Source organism: Salmo salar, chromosome 09 (assembly GCF_965601325.2).
Source record: "Salmo salar chromosome 09, fSalSal1, whole genome shotgun sequence".
Taxonomy (NCBI): Eukaryota; Metazoa; Chordata; class Actinopteri; order Salmoniformes; family Salmonidae; genus Salmo; species Salmo salar.
The window spans coordinates 145353564-145373218 of record NC_138299.1 but is presented as its reverse complement, the minus strand read 5'-3'; the positions used below and the strand labels follow the sequence as shown (position 1 = coordinate 145373218).

Below are 19655 nucleotides of genomic sequence, written 5' to 3'. Positions count from 1 at the left end.
AGTTCTGAACGTTTGAAAGCAGACACATACCACATATAGAGTTGAGTACACAGACTGCATTGCATGACTTACCCTCAGAAACACATCCAGTGAACCATTCTCCATGTACTCTGTGATAATCATCACTGGTTTACCTGAAGAAAGAGAGGGAGGGAGGGAGGGAGGGAGGGAGGGAGGGAGGGAGGGAGGGAGGGAGGGAGGGAGGGAGGGAGGGAGGGAGGGAGGGAGGGAGGGAGGGAGGGAGGGAGGGAGGGAGGGAGGGAAAATGAAAGGCAGATGATTATGGAGGTAAACGATGCACATCACTGCCCAACGCAGCAGGAGAGCAGTGGGGGGTGGTGTGTGTGTGGTGTGTAGTGTGTAATGTGTACTGTGTAATGTGTAGTGTGTAATGTGTAATGTGTAGTGTGTAGTGTGTAATGTGTACTGTGTAATGTGTAGTGTGTAATGTGTAATGTGTAATGTGTAGTGTGTAGTGTGTAATGTGTAGTGTGTAATGTGTAATGTGTAGTGTGTAATGTGTAGTGTGTAATGTGTAGTGTGTAATGTGTAGTGTGTAGTGTGTAATGTGTAGTGTGTAATGTGTAGTGTGTAATGTGTAATGTGTAGTGTGTAGTGTGTAATGTGTAATGTGTAGTGCGTAATGTGTAATGTGTAGTGTGTAATGTGTGGTGTGTTGGGAGGGGGTACACCATTCGTCTCAGTCCCGTAGTGATTAAATGAGTTCAGTGTAAAGGTGTGTACTCACATCTCCTGCTTACTCCACACAGAGAGAGGGATATCTACTGTAACATAACACCACCACCCCACCCACACACACAAACACACTCACACACCAACAAGTACACTAACAAGCAAACACACTCACACACAATCAAGTACATTAACAAGCAAACACACTCACACACAATCAAGTACACTAACAAGCAAACACACTCACACACAATCAAGTACACTAACAAGCAAACACACTCACACACCATCAAGTACACTAACAAGCAAACACACAATCAAGTACACTAACAAGCAAACACGCAAGAAATGTGCACGTAATGTTACAGTGCCTTCAGAAAGTTACAGCCCTGGACTGTTTCCACATGTTGTTGTTACAGTGCCTTCAGAAAGTTACAGCCCTAGACTGTTTCCACATGTTGTTGTTACAGTGCCTTCAGAAAGTTACAGCCCTGGACTGTTTCCACATGTTGTTGTTACAGTGCCTTCAGAAAGTTACAGCCCTAGACTGTTTCCACATGTTGTTGTTACAGTGCCTTCAGAAAGTTACAGCCCTGGACTGTTTCCACATGTTGTTGTTACAGTGCCTTCAGAAAGTTACAGCCCTGGACTGTTTCCACATGTTGTTGTTACAGTGCCTTCAGAAAGTTACAGCCCTAGACTGTTTCCACATGTTGTTGTTACAGTGCCTTCAGAAAGTTACAGCCCTGGACTGTTTCCACATGTTGTTGTTACAGTGCCTTCAGAAAGTTACAGCCCTGGACTGTTTCCACATGTTGTTGTTACAGTGCCTTCAGAAAGTTACAGCCCTAGACTGTTTCCACATGTTGTTGTTACAGTGCCTTCAGAAGGTTTTACAGCCCTAGACTGTTTCCACATGTTGTTGTTACAGTGCCTTCAGAAAGTTACAGCCCTAGACTGTTTCCACATGTTGTTGTTACAGTGCCTTCAGAAAGTTACAGCCCTGGACTGTTTCCACATGTTGTTGTTACAGTGCCTTCAGAAAGTTACAGCCCTAGACTGTTTCCACATGTTGTTGTTACAGTGCCTTCAGAAAGTTACAGCCCTGGACTGTTTCCACATGTTGTTGTTACAGTGCCTTCAGAAAGTTACAGCCCTGGACTGTTTCCACATGTTGTTGTTACAGTGCCTTCAGAAAGTTACAGCCCTGGACTGTTTCCACATGTTGTTGTTACAGTGCCTTCAGAAAGTTACAGCCCTGGACTGTTTCCACATGTTGTTGTTACAGTGCCTTCAGAAAGTTACAGCCCTAGACTGTTTCCACATGTTGTTGTTACAGTGCCTTCAGAAAGTTACAGCCCTGGACTGTTTCCACATGTTGTTGTTACAGTGCCTTCAGAAAGTTACAGCCCTAGACTGTTTCCACATGTTGTTGTTACAGTGCCTTCAGAAAGTTACAGCACTAGACTGTTTCCACATGTTGTTGTTACAGTGCCTTCAGAAAGTTACAGCCCTAGACTGTTTCCACATGTTGTTGTTACAGTGCCTTCAGAAGGTTTTACAGCCCTGGACTGTTTCCACATGTTGTTGTTACAGTGCCTTCAGAAAGTTACAGCCCTAGACTGTTTCCACATGTTGTTGTTACAGTGCCTTCAGAAAGTTACAGCCCTAGACTGTTTCCACATGTTGTTGTTACAGTGCCTTCAGAAAGTTACAGCCCTAGACTGTTTCCACATGTTGTTGTTACAGTGCCTTCAGAAAGTTACAGCCCTGGACTGTTTCCACATGTTGTTGTTACAGTGCCTTCAGAAAGTTACAGCCCTGGACTGTTTCCACATGTTGTTGTTACAGTGCCTTCAGAAGGTTTTACAGCCCTAGACTGTTTCCACATGTTGTTGTTACAGTGCCTTCAGAAAGTTACAGCCCTGGACTGTTTCCACATGTTGTTGTTACAGTGCCTTCAGAAGGTTTTACAGCCCTAGACTGTTTCCTCATGTTGTTGTTACAGTGCCTTCAGAAAGTTACAGCCCTGGACTGTTTCCACATGTTGTTGTTACAGTGCCTTCAGAAAGTTACAGCCCTAGACTGTTTCACATGTTGTTGTTACAGTGCCTTCAGAAGGTTTTACAGCCCTGGACTGTTTCCACATGTTGTTGTTACAGTGCCTTCAGAAGGTTACAGCCCTAGACTGTTTCCACATGTTGTTGTTACAGTGCCTTCAGAAAGTTACAGCCCTAGACTGTTTCCACATGTTGTTGTTACAGTGCCTTCAGAAGGTTTTACAGCCCTGGACTGTTTCCACATGTTGTTGTTACAGTGCCTTCAGAAAGTTACAGCCCTAGACTGTTTCCACATGTTGTTGTTACAGTGCCTTCAGAAAGTTACAGCCCTGGACTGTTTCCACATGTTGTTGTTACAGTGCCTTCAGAAAGTTACAGCCCTGGACTGTTTCCACATGTTGTTGTTACAGTGCCTTCAGAAAGTTACAGCCCTAGACTGTTTCCACATGTTGTTGTTACAGTGCCTTCAGAAAGTTACAGCCCTGGACTGTTTCCACATGTTGTTGTTACAGTGCCTTCAGAAAGTTACAGCCCTAGACTGTTTCCACATGTTGTTGTTACAGTGCCTTCAGAAGGTTACAGCCCTGGACTGTTTCCACATGTTGTTGTTACAGTGCCTTCAGAAGGTTACAGCCCTAGACTGTTTCCACATGTTGTTGTTACAGTGCCTTCAGAAAGTTACAGCCCTAGACTGTTTCCACATGTTGTTGTTACAGTGCCTTCAGAAAGTTACAGCCCTAGACTGTTTCCACATGTTGTTGTTACAGTGCCTTCAGAAAGTTACAGCCCTAGACTGTTTCCACATGTTGTTGTTACAGTGCCTTCAGAAAGTTACAGCCCTGGACTGTTTCCACATGTTGTTGTTACATTGCCTTCAGAAGGTTTTACAGCCCTGGACTGTTTCCACATGTTGTTGTTACAGTGCCTTCAGAAAGTTACAGCCCTGGACTGTTTCCACATGTTGTTGTTACAGTGCCTTCAGAAAGTTACAGCCCTAGACTGTTTCCACATGTTGTTGTTACAGTGCCTTCAGAAGGTTTTACAGCCCTAGACTGTTTCCACATGTTGTTGTTACAGTGCCTTCAGAAAGTTACAGCCCTGGACTGTTTCCACATGTTGTTGTTACAGTGCCTTCAGAAAGTTACAGCCCTAGACTGTTTCCACATGTTGTTGTTACAGTGCCTTCAGAAAGTTACAGCCCTAGACTGTTTCCACATGTTGTTGTTACAGTGCCTTCAGAAAGTTACAGCCCTGGACTGTTTCCACATGTTGTTGTTACAGTGCCTTCAGAAGGTTACAGCCCTGGACTGTTTCCACATGTTGTTGTTACAGTGCCTTCAGAAAGTTACAGCCCTAGACTGTTTCCACATGTTGTTGTTACAGTGCCTTCAGAAGGTTACAGCCCTGGACTGTTTCCACATGTTGTTGTTACAGTGCCTTCAGAAAGTTACAGCCCTAGACTGTTTCCACATGTTGTTGTTACAGTGCCTTCAGAAAGTTACAGCCCTAGACTGTTTCCACATGTTGTTGTTACAGTGCCTTCAGAAAGTTACAGCCCTAGACTGTTTCCACATGTTGTTGTTACAGTGCCTTCAGAAAGTTACAGCCCTGGACTGTTTCCACATGTTGTTGTTACAGTGCCTTCAGAAAGTTACAGCCCTGGACTGTTTCCACATGTTGTTGTTACAGTGCCTTCAGAAGGTTTTACAGCCCTAGACTGTTTCCACATGTTGTTGTTACAGTGCCTTCAGAAAGTTACAGCCCTGGACTGTTTCCACATGTTGTTGTTACAGTGCCTTCAGAAGGTTTTACAGCCCTAGACTGTTTCCACATGTTGTTGTTACAGTGCCTTCAGAAAGTTACAGCCCTGGACTGTTTCCACATGTTGTTGTTACAGTGCCTTCAGAAAGTTACAGCCCTAGACTGTTTCCACATGTTGTTGTTACAGTGCCTTCAGAAAGTTACAGCCCTGGACTGTTTCCACATGTTGTTGTTACAGTGCCTTCAGAAAGTTACAGCCCTGGACTGTTTCCACATGTTGTTGTTACAGTGCCTTCAGAAAGTTACAGCCCTAGACTGTTTCCACATGTTGTTGTTACAGTGCCTTCAGAAAGTTACAGCCCTGGACTGTTTCCACATGTTGTTGTTACAGTGCCTTCAGAAAGTTACAGCCCTAGACTGTTTCCACATGTTGTTGTTACAGTGCCTTCAGAAGGTTACAGCCCTGGACTGTTTCCACATGTTGTTGTTACAGTGCCTTCAGAAGGTTACAGCCCTAGACTGTTTCCACATGTTGTTGTTACAGTGCCTTCAGAAAGTTACAGCCCTAGACTGTTTCCACATGTTGTTGTTACAGTGCCTTCAGAAAGTTACAGCCCTAGACTGTTTCCACATGTTGTTGTTACAGTGCCTTCAGAAAGTTACAGCCCTAGACTGTTTCCACATGTTGTTGTTACAGTGCCTTCAGAAAGTTACAGCCCTGGACTGTTTCCACATGTTGTTGTTACAGTGCCTTCAGAAGGTTTTACAGCCCTGGACTGTTTCCACATGTTGTTGTTACAGTGCCTTCAGAAAGTTACAGCCCTGGACTGTTTCCACATGTTGTTGTTACAGTGCCTTCAGAAAGTTACAGCCCTAGAATGTTTCCACATGTTGTTGTTACAGTGCCTTCAGAAGGTTTTACAGCCCTAGACTGTTTCCACATGTTGTTGTTACAGTGCCTTCAGAAAGTTACAGCCCTGGACTGTTTCCACATGTTGTTGTTACAGTGCCTTCAGAAAGTTACAGCCCTAGACTGTTTCCACATGTTGTTGTTACAGTGCCTTCAGAAAGTTACAGCCCTAGACTGTTTCCACATGTTGTTGTTACAGTGCCTTCAGAAAGTTACAGCCCTGGACTGTTTCCACATGTTGTTGTTACAGTGCCTTCAGAAGGTTACAGCCCTGGACTGTTTCCACATGTTGTTGTTACAGTGCCTTCAGAAAGTTACAGCCCTAGACTGTTTCCACATGTTGTTGTTACAGTGCCTTCAGAAGGTTACAGCCCTGGACTGTTTCCACATGTTGTTGTTACAGTGCCTTCAGAAAGTTACAGCCCTAGACTGTTTCCACATGTTGTTGTTACAGTGCCTTCAGAAGGTTTTACAGCCCTGGACTGTTTCCACATGTTGTTGTTACAGTGCCTTCAGAAGGTTACAGCCCTGGACTGTTTCCACATGTTGTTGTTACAGTGCCTTCAGAAAGTTACAGCCCTAGACTGTTTCCACATGTTGTTGTTACAGTGCCTTCAGAAAGTTACAGCCCTAGACTGTTTCCACATGTTGTTGTTACAGTGCCTTCAGAAAGTTACAGCCCTAGACTGTTTCCACATGTTGTTGTTACAGTGCCTTCAGAAAGTTACAGCCCTGGACTGTTTCCACATGTTGTTGTTACAGTGCCTTCAGAAAGTTACAGCCCTAGACTGTTTCCACATGTTGTTGTTACAGTGCCTTCAGAAAGTTACAGCCCTAGACTGTTTCCACATGTTGTTGTTACAGTGCCTTCAGAAAGTTACAGCCCTGGACTGTTTCCACATGTTGTTGTTACAGTGCCTTCAGAAAGTTACAGCCCTAGACTGTTTCCACATGTTGTTGTTACAGTGCCTTCAGAAAGTTACAGCCCTAGACTGTTTCCACATGTTGTTGTTACAGCCTGAATTTAAAAAGGATTAAATGTAGATGTTTTGTCACTGGCCTACCCACAATACACCATAATGTCAAAGTGGAATTTGTATTTTTTATTGTTATGTTAACTAAATAATTTAAAATGAAAAGCTAGAATGTCTTGAGTCAATAAGTATTCAAGCCCTTTGTTATTGCAAGCCTAAATACGTTCAGGAGTAAAAATGTGTTTAACAAGTCGCATACTAAGTTGTGTGGACTAACTCTGTTTGAATGACTACCTCATCTCTGTGCTCCACACATACAATTATCTGTAAGGTCCATCATTCGAGCAGTGAATTTCAAACACAGATTCAACCACAAAGACCAGGGAGCTTAATACCTCACAAAGGAGGGCACCTATTGGTAGATGTGTAAAATGTTTTAAAAAAACAGACATTGAATATTCATTTAGGCACGGTGAAGTTATTAATTACACCTTGGATCGTGTATCAATACATCCAGTCACTACAAAGATACATGCGTCCTTCCTAACTCAGATGCCAGAGAGGAAGAAAAATGCTCAGAGATTTCACCATGAGGTCAATGGTGACTTTAAAATAGTTACAGAGTTTAATGGCTGTTAACCTGATATGGATAGGGGGCAGTATTTTCACTGCCGGATGAAAAAACGTACCCGATTTAAACTGGTTACTACTCTTGCCCAGAAATGAGAATATGCATATCATTAGTAGATTTGGATAGAAAACACTCTGAAGTTTCTAAAACTGTTTGAATGGTGTCTGTGAGTATAACATAACTCATATGGCAGTCAAAAACCTGAGAAAAATCCTACCAGGAAGTGTAGGATCTGAGAAATGTAGTTCTTCTTTTTAGTCCCTTTCGAAACTACAGTATCTGTGCTGTTACGTTGCACTTTCTAAGGCTTCCATTGGCTGTCTAAAGCCTTCAGAAAGTGGATTGAGCCTTCTCCTGTCTCTGGGCAGAGTATAGGAGCTTAGTTACTGAGTGGTCTGCCTGAGGACAAAGAGATTGTCCGGTTGGAATATTGTTGCAATTTTACGTTAAAAATACCATAAAAAATGTATTTTAATCAGCGTTTGACATGCTTCTAAGTACGGTAATGGAACATTTTGACTTTTTGTGTCTCGAATTGCGCTCGCGCGTTACCCTTTGGATAGTGACTTGAACGCACGAACAAAATGGAGGTATTTGGACATAACTATGGATTATTTCGAACAAAAACAACATTTCTTGTGGAAGTAGCAGTCCTGGGAGTGCATTCTGACGAAGATCAGCAAAGGTAATACAATATTTCTAATACTAATTCTGAGTTTAGGTTGCCCCGAACTTGGCGGGTGTCTGAATAGCTCGCCGTGATGGTGAGCTATGTACTCAGAATATTGAAAAATGTGCTTTCGCCAAAAAGCTATTTTAAAATCTGACACAGCGATTGCATAAAGGAGTTCTGTATCTATAATTCTTAAAATAATTGTTATGTATTTTGTCAACGTTTATGATGAGTATTTTTGGAAATTCACCGGAAGTTTTTGGTGGGAATACATTTTCTGAACATCACGCGCCAATGTAAAAAGCTGTTTTAGGATATAAATATGAACTTGATTGAACAAAACAGATGTATTGTATAACATAATGTCCTAGGAGTGTCATCTGATGAAGATGACCAAAGCTTAGTGCTTCATTTAGCTGTGTTTTGGGTTTTATTGACATATATGCTTGCTTGGAAAATGGCTGTGTGGTTATTTTGGTCTATGTACTCTCCTAACATAATCTAATGTTTTGCTTTCGCTGTAAAGCCTTTTTGAAATCGGACGACGTGGTTGGATTCAGGAGAGGTTTATCTTTCAGATGGTGTAAAATAGTCGTATGTTTGAAAAAAATGTATTATTGGATTTGAGGTTTTTGTATTTCGCGCCATGCGATCCCATTGGCTGTTGGCTAGGGGTTCCGCGGAACGCCTAGATGTAAGAGGTTTTAATGGTAGTTACTCCACTGTACTAACCTAATTGACAGAGTGAAATGAGGGAAGCATGTACAGAATAAAAACATTCCAAAACATGCATCCTGTTTGCAACAAGGCACTAAAGTAATACTGCAACAAGGCACTAAAGTAATACTGCAACAAAGCACTAAAGTAATACTGCAACAAGACACTAAAGTAATACAGCAACAAGACACTAAAGTAATACAGCAACAAGGCACTAAAGTAATACTGCAACAAGACACTAAAGTAATACAGCAACAAGACACTAAAGTAATACAGCAACAAGACACTAAAATAATACAGCAACAAGACACTAAAGTAATACAGCAACAAGACACTAAAGTAATACAGCAACAAGACACTAAAGTAATACTGCAACAAGGCACTAAAGTAATACAGCAACAAGGCACTAAAGTAATACAGCAACAAGGCATTAAAGTAATACTGCAACAAGACACTAAAGTAATACAGCAACAAGACACTAAAGTAATACAGCAACAAGACACTAAAGTAATACTGCAACAAAGCACTAAAGTAATACTGCAACAAAGCACTAAAGTAATACTGCAACAAGACACTAAAGTAATACAGCAACAAGACATTGAAGTAATACAGCAACAAGGCACTAAAGTAATACAGCAACAAGGCACTAAAGTAATACAGCAACAAAGCACTAAAGTAATACTGCAACAAAGCACTAAAGTAATACTGCAACAAAGCACTAAAGTAATACTGCAAAAAATGTGGCAAAGCATTTACATGTTTGTCCTGAATACAAAGTGTTTGGGGCAAATCCAATACAACACATTACTGACTATCCCTCTCCATATTTTCAAGCATAGTGGTGGCTGCATCATGTTATGGTTATGCATGTAATTGTTAAGGACTGGAGAGGTTTTAAGGATTAAAAAAGAAACGGAATGGATCTAAGCACTGGAAAAATCTTAGAGGAAAACCTGAATCAGTCTGCTTTCCACCCGACACTAGGAGATTAATTCACCTTTCACCAGGACAATAGCCTAAAACACATGGGCAAATCTACACTGGAGTTGCTTACCAAGAAAACAGTGAATGTTCCTGAGTGGCCGAGTTACAGTGTTGACTTAAATCTACTTGAAAATCTATGGTAAGACCTGAAAATGGTTGTGCAGCAATGATCAACAATCAATTTGACAGAGTTTGAAGAATTTTGAAAAGAATAATGGGCAAATGTTGCACAATCCAGGTGTGGAAAGCATTTAGAGACTTACCCAGAAACACTCACAGCTGTAATCTCTGCCAAAGGTGCTTCTACAAATAACTGACTCAGGGGTGTGAGGGGTCTAAAGCTGAAGTTCTCCATTGGAATGGTCCGATTGTCAAGAGGCTGTCAGACACGGCTCTGTGCGATGTGTGATTTGCGCCTCATGACTTACAAGACTTCAGCAGCACCCCAAAGAGGATGTGGAGTTTAACTTGAGAGGGGAGCCTCTTTGTCAACCATCTTTGCTCTGTTTTGTTCTCCCCTGCTGCCCCCGGGCCGCCGCTGACTGACAGCTCGCCAAACAAGTCCGAGAAGCGTCTAACCTACGACCCTCAGCTCGCCCCTTCTCAGCCCTGCCCTCTTCCTCCCAGCCTATTTGCATGCTAATGTCTTGTTTACTGAATACGTCCTGCCGCTTTTGGTAATGAACTCTGGGCAGGGGCCCCGCCAATAGGCCGATTATCACCTGTCCAAAAAAATGGCTAGGGATGGTAGAGGACAACGTTTAAGAGAATGTTTGGATAACAATGAGGTAACGTTAGGGGAACGTTATTATAGAGAGCTGACGCTGATGGGAGAACACAAAGATGCCTGCTACTAACCCTCACTGGAGCGTTCTTTCGTTCTTTTTTTACAAAATGATTCTTTCTAATTTATCAGCGCTTACATTATGTAAATGTGGGAATTTAAATGCATCACTTCCTAAAGGAAAGCTGGGAAGGCGCAAAGTGTTAACAACTCACGATGGACGGTTTTTAATTATGTTAGAGTGACGCTAAGAAGAAATAAATAAAGGCCCAAGATGACAGGCTATACTGGCTCAGCTCTGAGTCTCTGATTTTAGCCTATTTATGTATTTAGTGCATATTTAGACTTCATCAATAATTAATAAGACTTAATTGGCCTCTTGGACATGCAGTGCTGCCGTACTGAGGCGAGATGGAAGTCCCTTTTAACTAGATTGGAATAGAGAGGGGAATTCAAATAATGGATTCTTAATAGATTCCACCGACATACTCAAGTGTGAAGGACTAATTGCTGAGAAACGGGCGTCAAGTTTTTAGTCATTACAAAGACGGGAGGAAGGAGAGAGGGAAGGAGAGGGATATTGGATGCAGTCCTCCTCGCTTAAACTTTCTCTGTTTTTAAGTCTGTTTCTGTTTCCAGTCTGGTATCTCATTTACTCATTCTCTTCATCTTCTCTGTGTCTGTTTGTCTTTCAGCCTCCCCTATGCTTTCTCAATCGTTCTACCCATGGTCACGACAAGATGTTTAGGGTTGGGAGTGTGAATTTTTTGTGTCTGCTGATGCGTATTTTGCGTCACTCCGCTCATACAGGAGTTGTAAAGACCTAGTGCACTATAATGTGCTGCAGCACCCTCAGCAACCCTACTTCCCACAGCTATGGTTCGAATCCCCACTATACCCCTCTCCTGCGCTCTCCTTCTCTCTCCTCTCTCCTAATCTTACACCCTCTCACATGTGTTATCCACCTCTATATCTCATCCTCTCTCTTCTGCTCATCTCCTATTTCTATCCTTCCTTTATCTCTGATTCCCTTCTTTCCTCCCTATCCATGCCTCTCTCTTTCTCCCACTTCCTCCCCCACTCTCTTCTCAATTCAATGAAATTCTGTCTCTCCGTTGAGAGGTCTGATTTGTGATAAGTGATCAGGCCTGTGGTGTGTATGGTTGTGTCATGTCAGGCTGTGGCTGTGCAGACTGAATGGCTGACTGTGATTGGTCTTATCTCCTAGAGAGGAGGACAGATGGGGCAGTCTGTCCATCTAACCAGCCAACAGCCAAGATAACTCGGACTCTGAGGTAACACTCACACACACATGTACCTAATCAAAGGTGAACAGAAACACATTCATAGTAAAAGGCAATAAATAAAACGCTAAACCAGCATGACATCAATACAAACTCACGCTCAAACACACATGCACACAATGCACTACGAAGTGAACACACAACTAGTTTCCCAAACGTACACCCCCCTCCCCCAACACACACTCTAAACAACAGCGTCTGGTGTGGTGGCAGTACAGGGTCTGTCCTGCAGATAGGATATCACTCTCTAACCCCAAACACATTTACAGCTGACACCATGATTAATGAGCTAGCTACAGTGCAGGACACATTAACCCTGTAGCCGACCTGGACCAGACCTGTTCCATCTGGACTCCAACCACCTGGGGATTCCCAGGATGGGCTCCGTGTCCGGACCCACACCACCCATCGCCCCTATCCAAGGCCCTCTGGGTAACCGGGCTGGGATGTGAACGATCCCCCCCTTCCACCCTTGCTATCTCCCAACTCCCCCACAACCACAGACGTGGTTTGTAATGATTTACAGTCTTTATCTGAGCTTGTCCCTTTCAGGATTATTTAGTCACCTCATTGTTTATGTTTTCCATAGGTGAAATATAGAGCATATGATTGGCTCTCTCTATTATAAGCTCCACAATACTTTGATTTACTCATATGTATTTACATTTACTCATATTTATTTCAATTATGCATTTTAAATCATTTCAAATTATTGTAACTTAGCTAAATACTCTCCAATCAGGAGCCTACTTACACTTGGTGACCACTCCCTCCAGGTGAATGATGTTGGGATGGTCAAATTGGCCCATGATGCTGGCCTCAGACAGGAAGTCCCGCCTCTGCTTGTCGGTGTATCCCGCCTTCAGTGTCTTAATGGCGACACAGATCTCCCTCTTTCCTGGCATCTTCAGACGACCACTGCACACCTCCCCAAACTCACCTGGAACACACACACACCTTATTATAAAACACACACCTTATTATAAAACACACATACACACCTTATTATAAAACACACACACCTTATTATAAAACACACACACACACCTTATTATCAAACACACACACCTTATTATAAAACACACACCTTATTATAAAACACACATACACACCTTATTATAAAACACACACACCTTATTATAAAACACACACACACACCTTATTATCAAACACACACACCTTATTATAAAACACACACCTTATTATAAAACACACACACACACACACACATCTTATTATAAAACACACACCTTATTATAAAACACACACACACACACCTTATTATAAAACACACACACCTTATTATAAAACACACACACCTTATTATAAAACACACACCTTATTATAAAAACACACACACACACCTTATTATAAAACACATACACACCTTATAAAACACACACACACCTTATTATAAAACACACACACACACACACACACACACTGGTCGTAAAGATGGGACCAAGGCGCAGCGGGAATGTGTGAACTCATCTTCTTTATTGAAGGAACGTGAACACAAAACAAAATAACAAACAATGACGACGAAGACAGTCCTGGCAGGCTAAACGCTAAACATGGAACAACTACCCACAAAAACCCATGAAAAAACACCCTTACTAAATAGGACCTTCAGTTAGAGGCAACGAGAAACAGCTGTCTCCAATTGAAGGTCAAACCAATAAACCAAGCATAGAAATAGATAAACTAGACACAGACATAGAAATAGACTAACATAGAACATTGCCCAACAAACCCCGAAACACATTAAACAAACACCCCCTGCCACGTCCTGACCAAACTACAATAACAAATAACCTCTTTACTGGTCAGGATGTGACAGTACCCCCCCCCCCCCAAAGGTGCAGACCCCGGATGCACCTCAAACAAAAAACCCAGAAAAATAAACACAAAAATAAACCCCAAAACAAAAATAATCCCAAACTAAAGGGAGGGAAGGGAGGGTGGCCACCGTCACCGACGGTTCTTGTGCTACACCCCCCCTACACTCCCCAATCCTCCTACTATGGAGGTGGCTCAGGCTCTGGCCTTATTCCCCAACCTAACCACCCCCGCTGAAGGCTCAGGGCTGATGCGCGTCAATGGAGACCTCGGGCTGATGCGTGTCGCTGGAGACCTCGGGCTGATGCGCGTCGCTTGAGACCTCGGGCTGATGTGCGTCGCTGGAGACCTCAGACTGAAGGGCGACTCTGGCTGCGCCGGTTCCGGACTGGAGGGCGACTCTGGCTGCGCCGGTTCCGGACTGGTGGGCGACTCTGGCTGCGCCGGTTCCGGACTGGTGGGCGACTCTGGCTGCGCCGGTTCCGGACAGGTGGGCGACTCTGGCTGCGCCGGTTCCGGACTGGTGGGCGACTCTGGCTGCGCCGGTTCCAGACTGGTGGGCGACTCTGGCTGCGCCGGTTCCGGACTGGTGGGCGACTCTGGCTGCGCCGGTTCCGGACTGGTGGGCGACTCTGGCTGCGCCGGTTCCGGACTGGTGGGCGACTCTGGCTGCGCCTGTTCCGGACTGGTGGGCGACTCTGCAGGCTCCGGACTGTGGGCCGTCTCTGCAGGCTCCGGACTGTGGGCCGTCTTTGCAGGCTCCGGACTGTAGGACATCGCTGGAAGCACAGGACGGGGAACTGTCGCCGGAAGCTCAAGACGGGGCACTATCGCCAGAAGTTCTGGACGGGGAACTGTCGCCGGAAGCTCTGGACAGGGAACTGTCGCCGGAAGCTCTGGACGGGGACTGTTCATACTGTCGCCGTTCCTCCCTCGCTGTCTCCACCTGTTTCCATGGCAGGGTCTTGTCCCCTGCCATTACCTCCTCCCATGTCCATGATGTTCTCCACTCGCTTCTCTCCCTGGCCCAGGATCCTTGCTCCTCCTGGGACCGCTGCTTGGTCCGTTGGTGGTGGGTAGTTCTGTCACGCTCGTCGTAAAGATGGGACCAAGGCGCAGCGGGAATGTGTGAACTCATCTTCTTTATTGAAGGAACGTGAACACAAAACAAAATAACAAACAATGACGATGAAGACAGTTCTGTCAGGCTAAACGCTAAACATGGAACAACTACCCACAAAAACCCATGAAAAAACACCCCTACTAAATAGGACCTTCAATTAGAGGCAACAAGAAACAGCTGCCTCCAATTGAAGGTCAAACCAATAAACTAAGCATAGAAATAGATAAACTAGACACAGACATAGAAATAGACTAACATAGAACATTGCCCAACAAACCCCGAAACACATTAAACAAACACCCCCTGCCACGTCCTGACCAAACTACAATAACAAATAACCTCTTTACTGGTCAGGACGTGACACACACCTTATTATAAAACACACACACACACACCTTATTATAAAAGACACACACACACCTTATTATAAAACACACATACACCTTATTATGAAACACACACACACCTTATTATAAAACACACACACACCTTATTATAAAACACACACACCTTATTATAAAACACACACACTTTATCAAACTCACAGGAAAATACCTACCCATACATTTTCACATTTTCAACATGGTGAGGAAAAGACCTAATAACAGGTACCACACACTTATTTTTAGTGGAGGGAGAGAAGGGAACAGGTGGTGGTGGGAAAGGGGGCTGTACTTTAATCATTGATCGACCCCCTCTGATCCCAAATCCCTCCTTCTCAGTTGAGCAGAAAGAGAGCAAGAGAGAGGGCTAATGATTATTTTCTATTATTGGTCACCAGGTAACTTTTTGCACTGGCAGACAGGGGAAAACAGGAACATTATAGATTGTTTTCTCTATTGACCCAATGAGTCTGGCCAAATATTACCAGTCTGACAGAACGGTCATGCTGACATAGTAAAAGTATGGTCAATAATAAGTCTAGTCCGTACCGATGCCAATGACTTTCTCAATCTTGATACAGGAAGCGTCGATCTCCTTGGCAAACTCTCGGACAGCCTGGTTGGGGTCTTCGTAGGTGAAGGGGTCTATGTATATCCTCACTCCTGAGAGAAAGGAGGAGGGTAAAGAGACGTTTAATGCATTCTGACCAGCAGAGCTCGGTCTGTTCCTCATTTTCCCCATGCTGTGGGCTATACTGCCGTCCTCTCTTCTCCTTTATCCTTTAATTCCTCAGCTTCTACATTACAACATCCGATGTCTCTGTTAGATTGGTGTAATAACTCTGAAAAATGATATGAATGTATTTATCTTCTCAATAGGTTATCACTGGAAAACACTGTCAGAAATGTTATATGGCATTACTTTTGGAATATACATTTCATTCACACTTTTTTACAAACATACTTTTTTATTATTCTATTAACCAATTTAATACTTTTCTCGGCGGCTCTTCTGACAACGATGAAATAATGAATGGTGCTGCTCATCAGTGAACGTTGATACTAGCGTAGGATGAGTAGAGTGAGTGGTCTACCTTGGTGTAGGTGTTTCTCTTCATCAGCATCCTGCTTGGCCTTACTGTACTTACTCCTTCTGGGGAGAAAAACAACATGGCCGACGTGGTTAGCTAGGTTCAGCAGCACAGAGCTAATCCATGGTGTTATTATTGATGTGTTCACTGGCTGTTTAAGACCACCAGATGTGCAGGACAATGTTGCACTAATGACATGACAATGTGCCTCTGTCCTTTTAATGACTGTTAAACAGCTCTGTGAGCCACGCTGAGCACTACCCACCCACTCCTCCCCCACAGGATGGTCAAGACACAATGACAGACAGTTACCGTCAATGAATATGAATCAAAGATGGCCACCTGCTTGGCTGGGAGAGCCGCAATCACACACACATGCACGCACACACACACACACACACACACACACACACACACACAAACATCTTCCTCTCCATCGCCCACACTCACACTCTATGTGCGCAATCACACAGGAGTGCACACACACACACACACACACACACAGGCCAGTAAAAGACAGAGCGTGGTTAAAGCGTGAAAAGAGAGACCCCATCTGCATGTCCTGCTCTACTGCTCACTGGTTACCACCCTCTGATTGGGTCACTGCAAATCCACCTGCTCTCTCTGTCTCTTCCCCACTCTCCCTCTCTCTACAGGTCACAGTAACTAACTACTGCCCCATATTACAGCCACACCGACATTTTATTTAATTAGGCAGGTCAGTTAAGAACAAATTCTTATTTTCAATGATGGCCTAGGAACAGTGGGTTAACTGCCTTGTTAAGGGGCAGAACGACAGATTTGTACCTTGTCAACTCAGAGATTTGAACTTGCAACCTTTCGGTTACTAGTCCAACGCTCTAAACACTAGTGTACCCTGCCGCCCCAGATATAGAGATATAGAGGGATAGAGATGGAGGGAGGAGAGGGGGAGAGAGGAAAGAGGCGATGGAGTGGGAGAAGAGGAGCGAGGGTTGCTGATTACATCTTTTCAGCTGTCACACCGTCAATCATGGGGCTGTGTGTGTGTGTGTGTGTGTGTGTGTGTGTGTGTGTGTGTGTGTGTGTGTGTGTGTGTGTGTGTGTGTGTGTGTGTGTGTGTGTGTGTGTGTGTGTGTGTGTGTGTGTGTGTGTGTGTGTGTGTGTGTGTGTGTGTGTGTGTGTGTGTGCACTTATCGCCAATGTGTGACAGCCACTTTTTCCAGCCTGACTATGCAGCTGCCAAGCAAGACATTCTCATCACGGAGGCAAGATGGAGAGAAGGAAAACAGAGAGGGAGAGAGTGAGAAAGGGAGAGAGAGAGGTGGGGGGATGAGAGTCTCACCTCCTGCTGATGACGAAGGCACTGATGAGGATGAGGAGGAGAACAACACTGCCCACCACAGACACCAGCAGCACTGTGGAGTTAGTCCCATCTCCGATGATAGGAGCTGGAACTGAATATGGGAGGGAGGGAGGGAGGGAGGGAGGGAGGGAGGGAGGGAGGGAGGGAGGGAGGGAGGGAGGGAGGGAGGGAGGGAGGGAGGGAGGGAGGGAGGGAGGGAGGGAGGGAGGGAGGGGAGGAGAAGACAGGAAAGTGAAAATTGAGAGGAATACAAATGCAGTGAGAAAGAGAGAGAAAAATGAGAGGTAGAGAAAGAGTGGGTGGACAGAGACAGAACAAAGTCAATATCATTCAGTCTGATCAGGTCCAGAGACGTTAAACCTACAGTACATGTTCCTCTCCCTTCCTCTCTACCTCTGTGTGTGGCCCAGAGTATTTGTACCTGTTCCGTATCCTCCATTGAGACACAATGCAGTACCATTCCACTGAGCAAAGAGCTGTGTGCTTCAACGTCTTATTGCAATGGGCCTCTATGTCTATCTCTATGTCACCACACACAGACACCTCTTCTTAGAGGGATCCCAATGTTTCACTACAGGACAGAACAGAGTCATCCTGCCCACACTATGTCTATCTCACTCATGTTCCGACATCTTAGAAGCTGTGAGAAAGATGTAACTGGGAAGCGAGTGGCACTTCCTCTGTGTCCCTGTGACATCATCACAGTGATTTGTGCGATGCTGTCAAGTCAGCGCTCCACTCACCAGAGTTGGTCATGAACTCGAAGGGAGCGCTGAACTCTCCGTAGCCGGCGGCGGTGCGAGCGCGCACGTGGAACACGTAGGAAGTCAGAGGGGTCAGGCCTTTGATGTCAGTGTTCCTAGATGACGTCTTGATGATGCGATAACTCCTCTCATTCTGGTCCTGAAGGACAGAGAGAAAAGTCATTTTCCTGGCATGTCACAGGTTCTTACTTCAGCTTCACCTTTTCACTGTTAATAAAAATGGAAATTTCTCAACCTGTCAGGTTCAATGTTATTTTGAAGCATGAGGAAAAAAACTGCATTTCCCAGAGAACTGCATTTCCCACCTCACCTTCTCGTAGTATTTGACTTCGTACTCCAGGATGACCCCGTTGGCTTTCTCAGGCTGCTGCCAGGCCAAGGAGATGGTGTGTCTGGTGATGTCCTTGGCCTGGATCGAGTTGACGGGAGACGGGGCTACGGACAAAAAGAATCGAAAAAAAGAGAGAGATTTTAGCATTGACCTTTCCTGTCTTGTTGTTTTGACCATCTGAGCCACTATGTCTGTTTCTTTCCTATTGCTCTTTCTGAGAAAGTCAAACACCAGACCATGCCATGAGGCAATCAACTCTGTCTGTCTGTCAGCTTGGCTCCCAGTCAAAGAGCTTAGGCCCTGTACGGATAAATGACTACGGCTACAGCGTTACAGCTAAGGAGTCCAATGGTGAAGCGCTACTGCTAAGCCAAACGGTTGGAAAACATCCCATCCCAAGCTAAGCTGTCTCACTTCCTGTCCCACCAATTCCAAAGATTCTTCAGCCACCCTGGGAAACCACTACATTGCTATGACATATCCCCTGCTGTCCTGTTTTATTTTCCTTTATTTAACTAGGCAAGTCAGTTAAGAACAAATTCTTATTTTCAATGACAGCCTAGGAACAGTGGGTTAACTTACATCTAGACGTTCCGCTAGCGGAACACCTGCTCCAATATCCAATGATAGGCGTGGCGCCGAATTACAAATTCCTTTAAAATACAAAAACTTCCATTTTTCAAACATATGACTATTTCACAGCATTTTAAAGACAAGACTCTCCTTTATCTAACCACACTGTCCGATTTCAAAAAGGCTTTACAGCGAAAGCAAAACATTAGATTATGTCAGCAGAGTACCAAGCCAGAAATAATCACACACCCATTTTTCAAGCTAGCATATAATGTCACAAAAAACAAAACCACAGCTAAATGCAGCACTAACCTTTGATGATCTTCATCAGATGACACACCTAGGACATTATGTTATACAATACATGCATGTTTTGTTCAATCAAGTTCATATTTATATCAAAAACCAGCTTTTTACATTAGCATGTGACGTTCAGAACTAGCATACCCCCGCAAACCTCCGGTGAATTTACTAAATTACTCACGATAAACGTTCACAAAAAACATAACAATTATTTTAAGAATTATAGATACAGAACTCCTTTGTGCAATCGTGGTGTCCGATTTTAAAATAGCTTTTCGGTGAAAGCACATTTTGCAATATTCTCAGTAGATAGCCCAGCCATCACGGCTAGCTATTTAGACACCCAGCAAATGTAGCACTCATCAAAGTCAGATTTACTATAAGAAAAATGTTATTACCTTTGCTGTCTTCG

The 19655-nt window shown here is 44.0% G+C and overlaps 1 protein-coding gene across 2 annotated transcripts in view; it reads right to left on the bottom strand.

The window, feature by feature from the left end:
- LOC106613135 (ephrin type-A receptor 4) overlaps positions 1–19655 on the bottom strand; it is a 98204-nt gene that overhangs the window by 10712 nt on the left and 67837 nt on the right. Inside the window, exons 6-12 of one of the 2 annotated variants that reach the window (XM_045724724.2) lie at positions 18347–18471; positions 18016–18175; positions 17252–17363; positions 15931–15989; positions 15386–15499; positions 12246–12431; positions 73–125 (exon numbers count right to left, since the gene is read on the bottom strand). In XM_045724724.2, coding sequence (XP_045580680.1) covers positions 73–125; positions 12246–12431; positions 15386–15499; positions 15931–15989; positions 17252–17363; positions 18016–18175; positions 18347–18471 — 809 coding nt within the window. Of the gene's footprint in view, positions 1–72; positions 135–12245; positions 12432–15385; positions 15500–15930; positions 15990–17251; positions 17364–18015; positions 18176–18346; positions 18472–19655 lie in introns of both variants that reach the window. The other variant, XM_014215095.3, reaches the window with a different exon arrangement.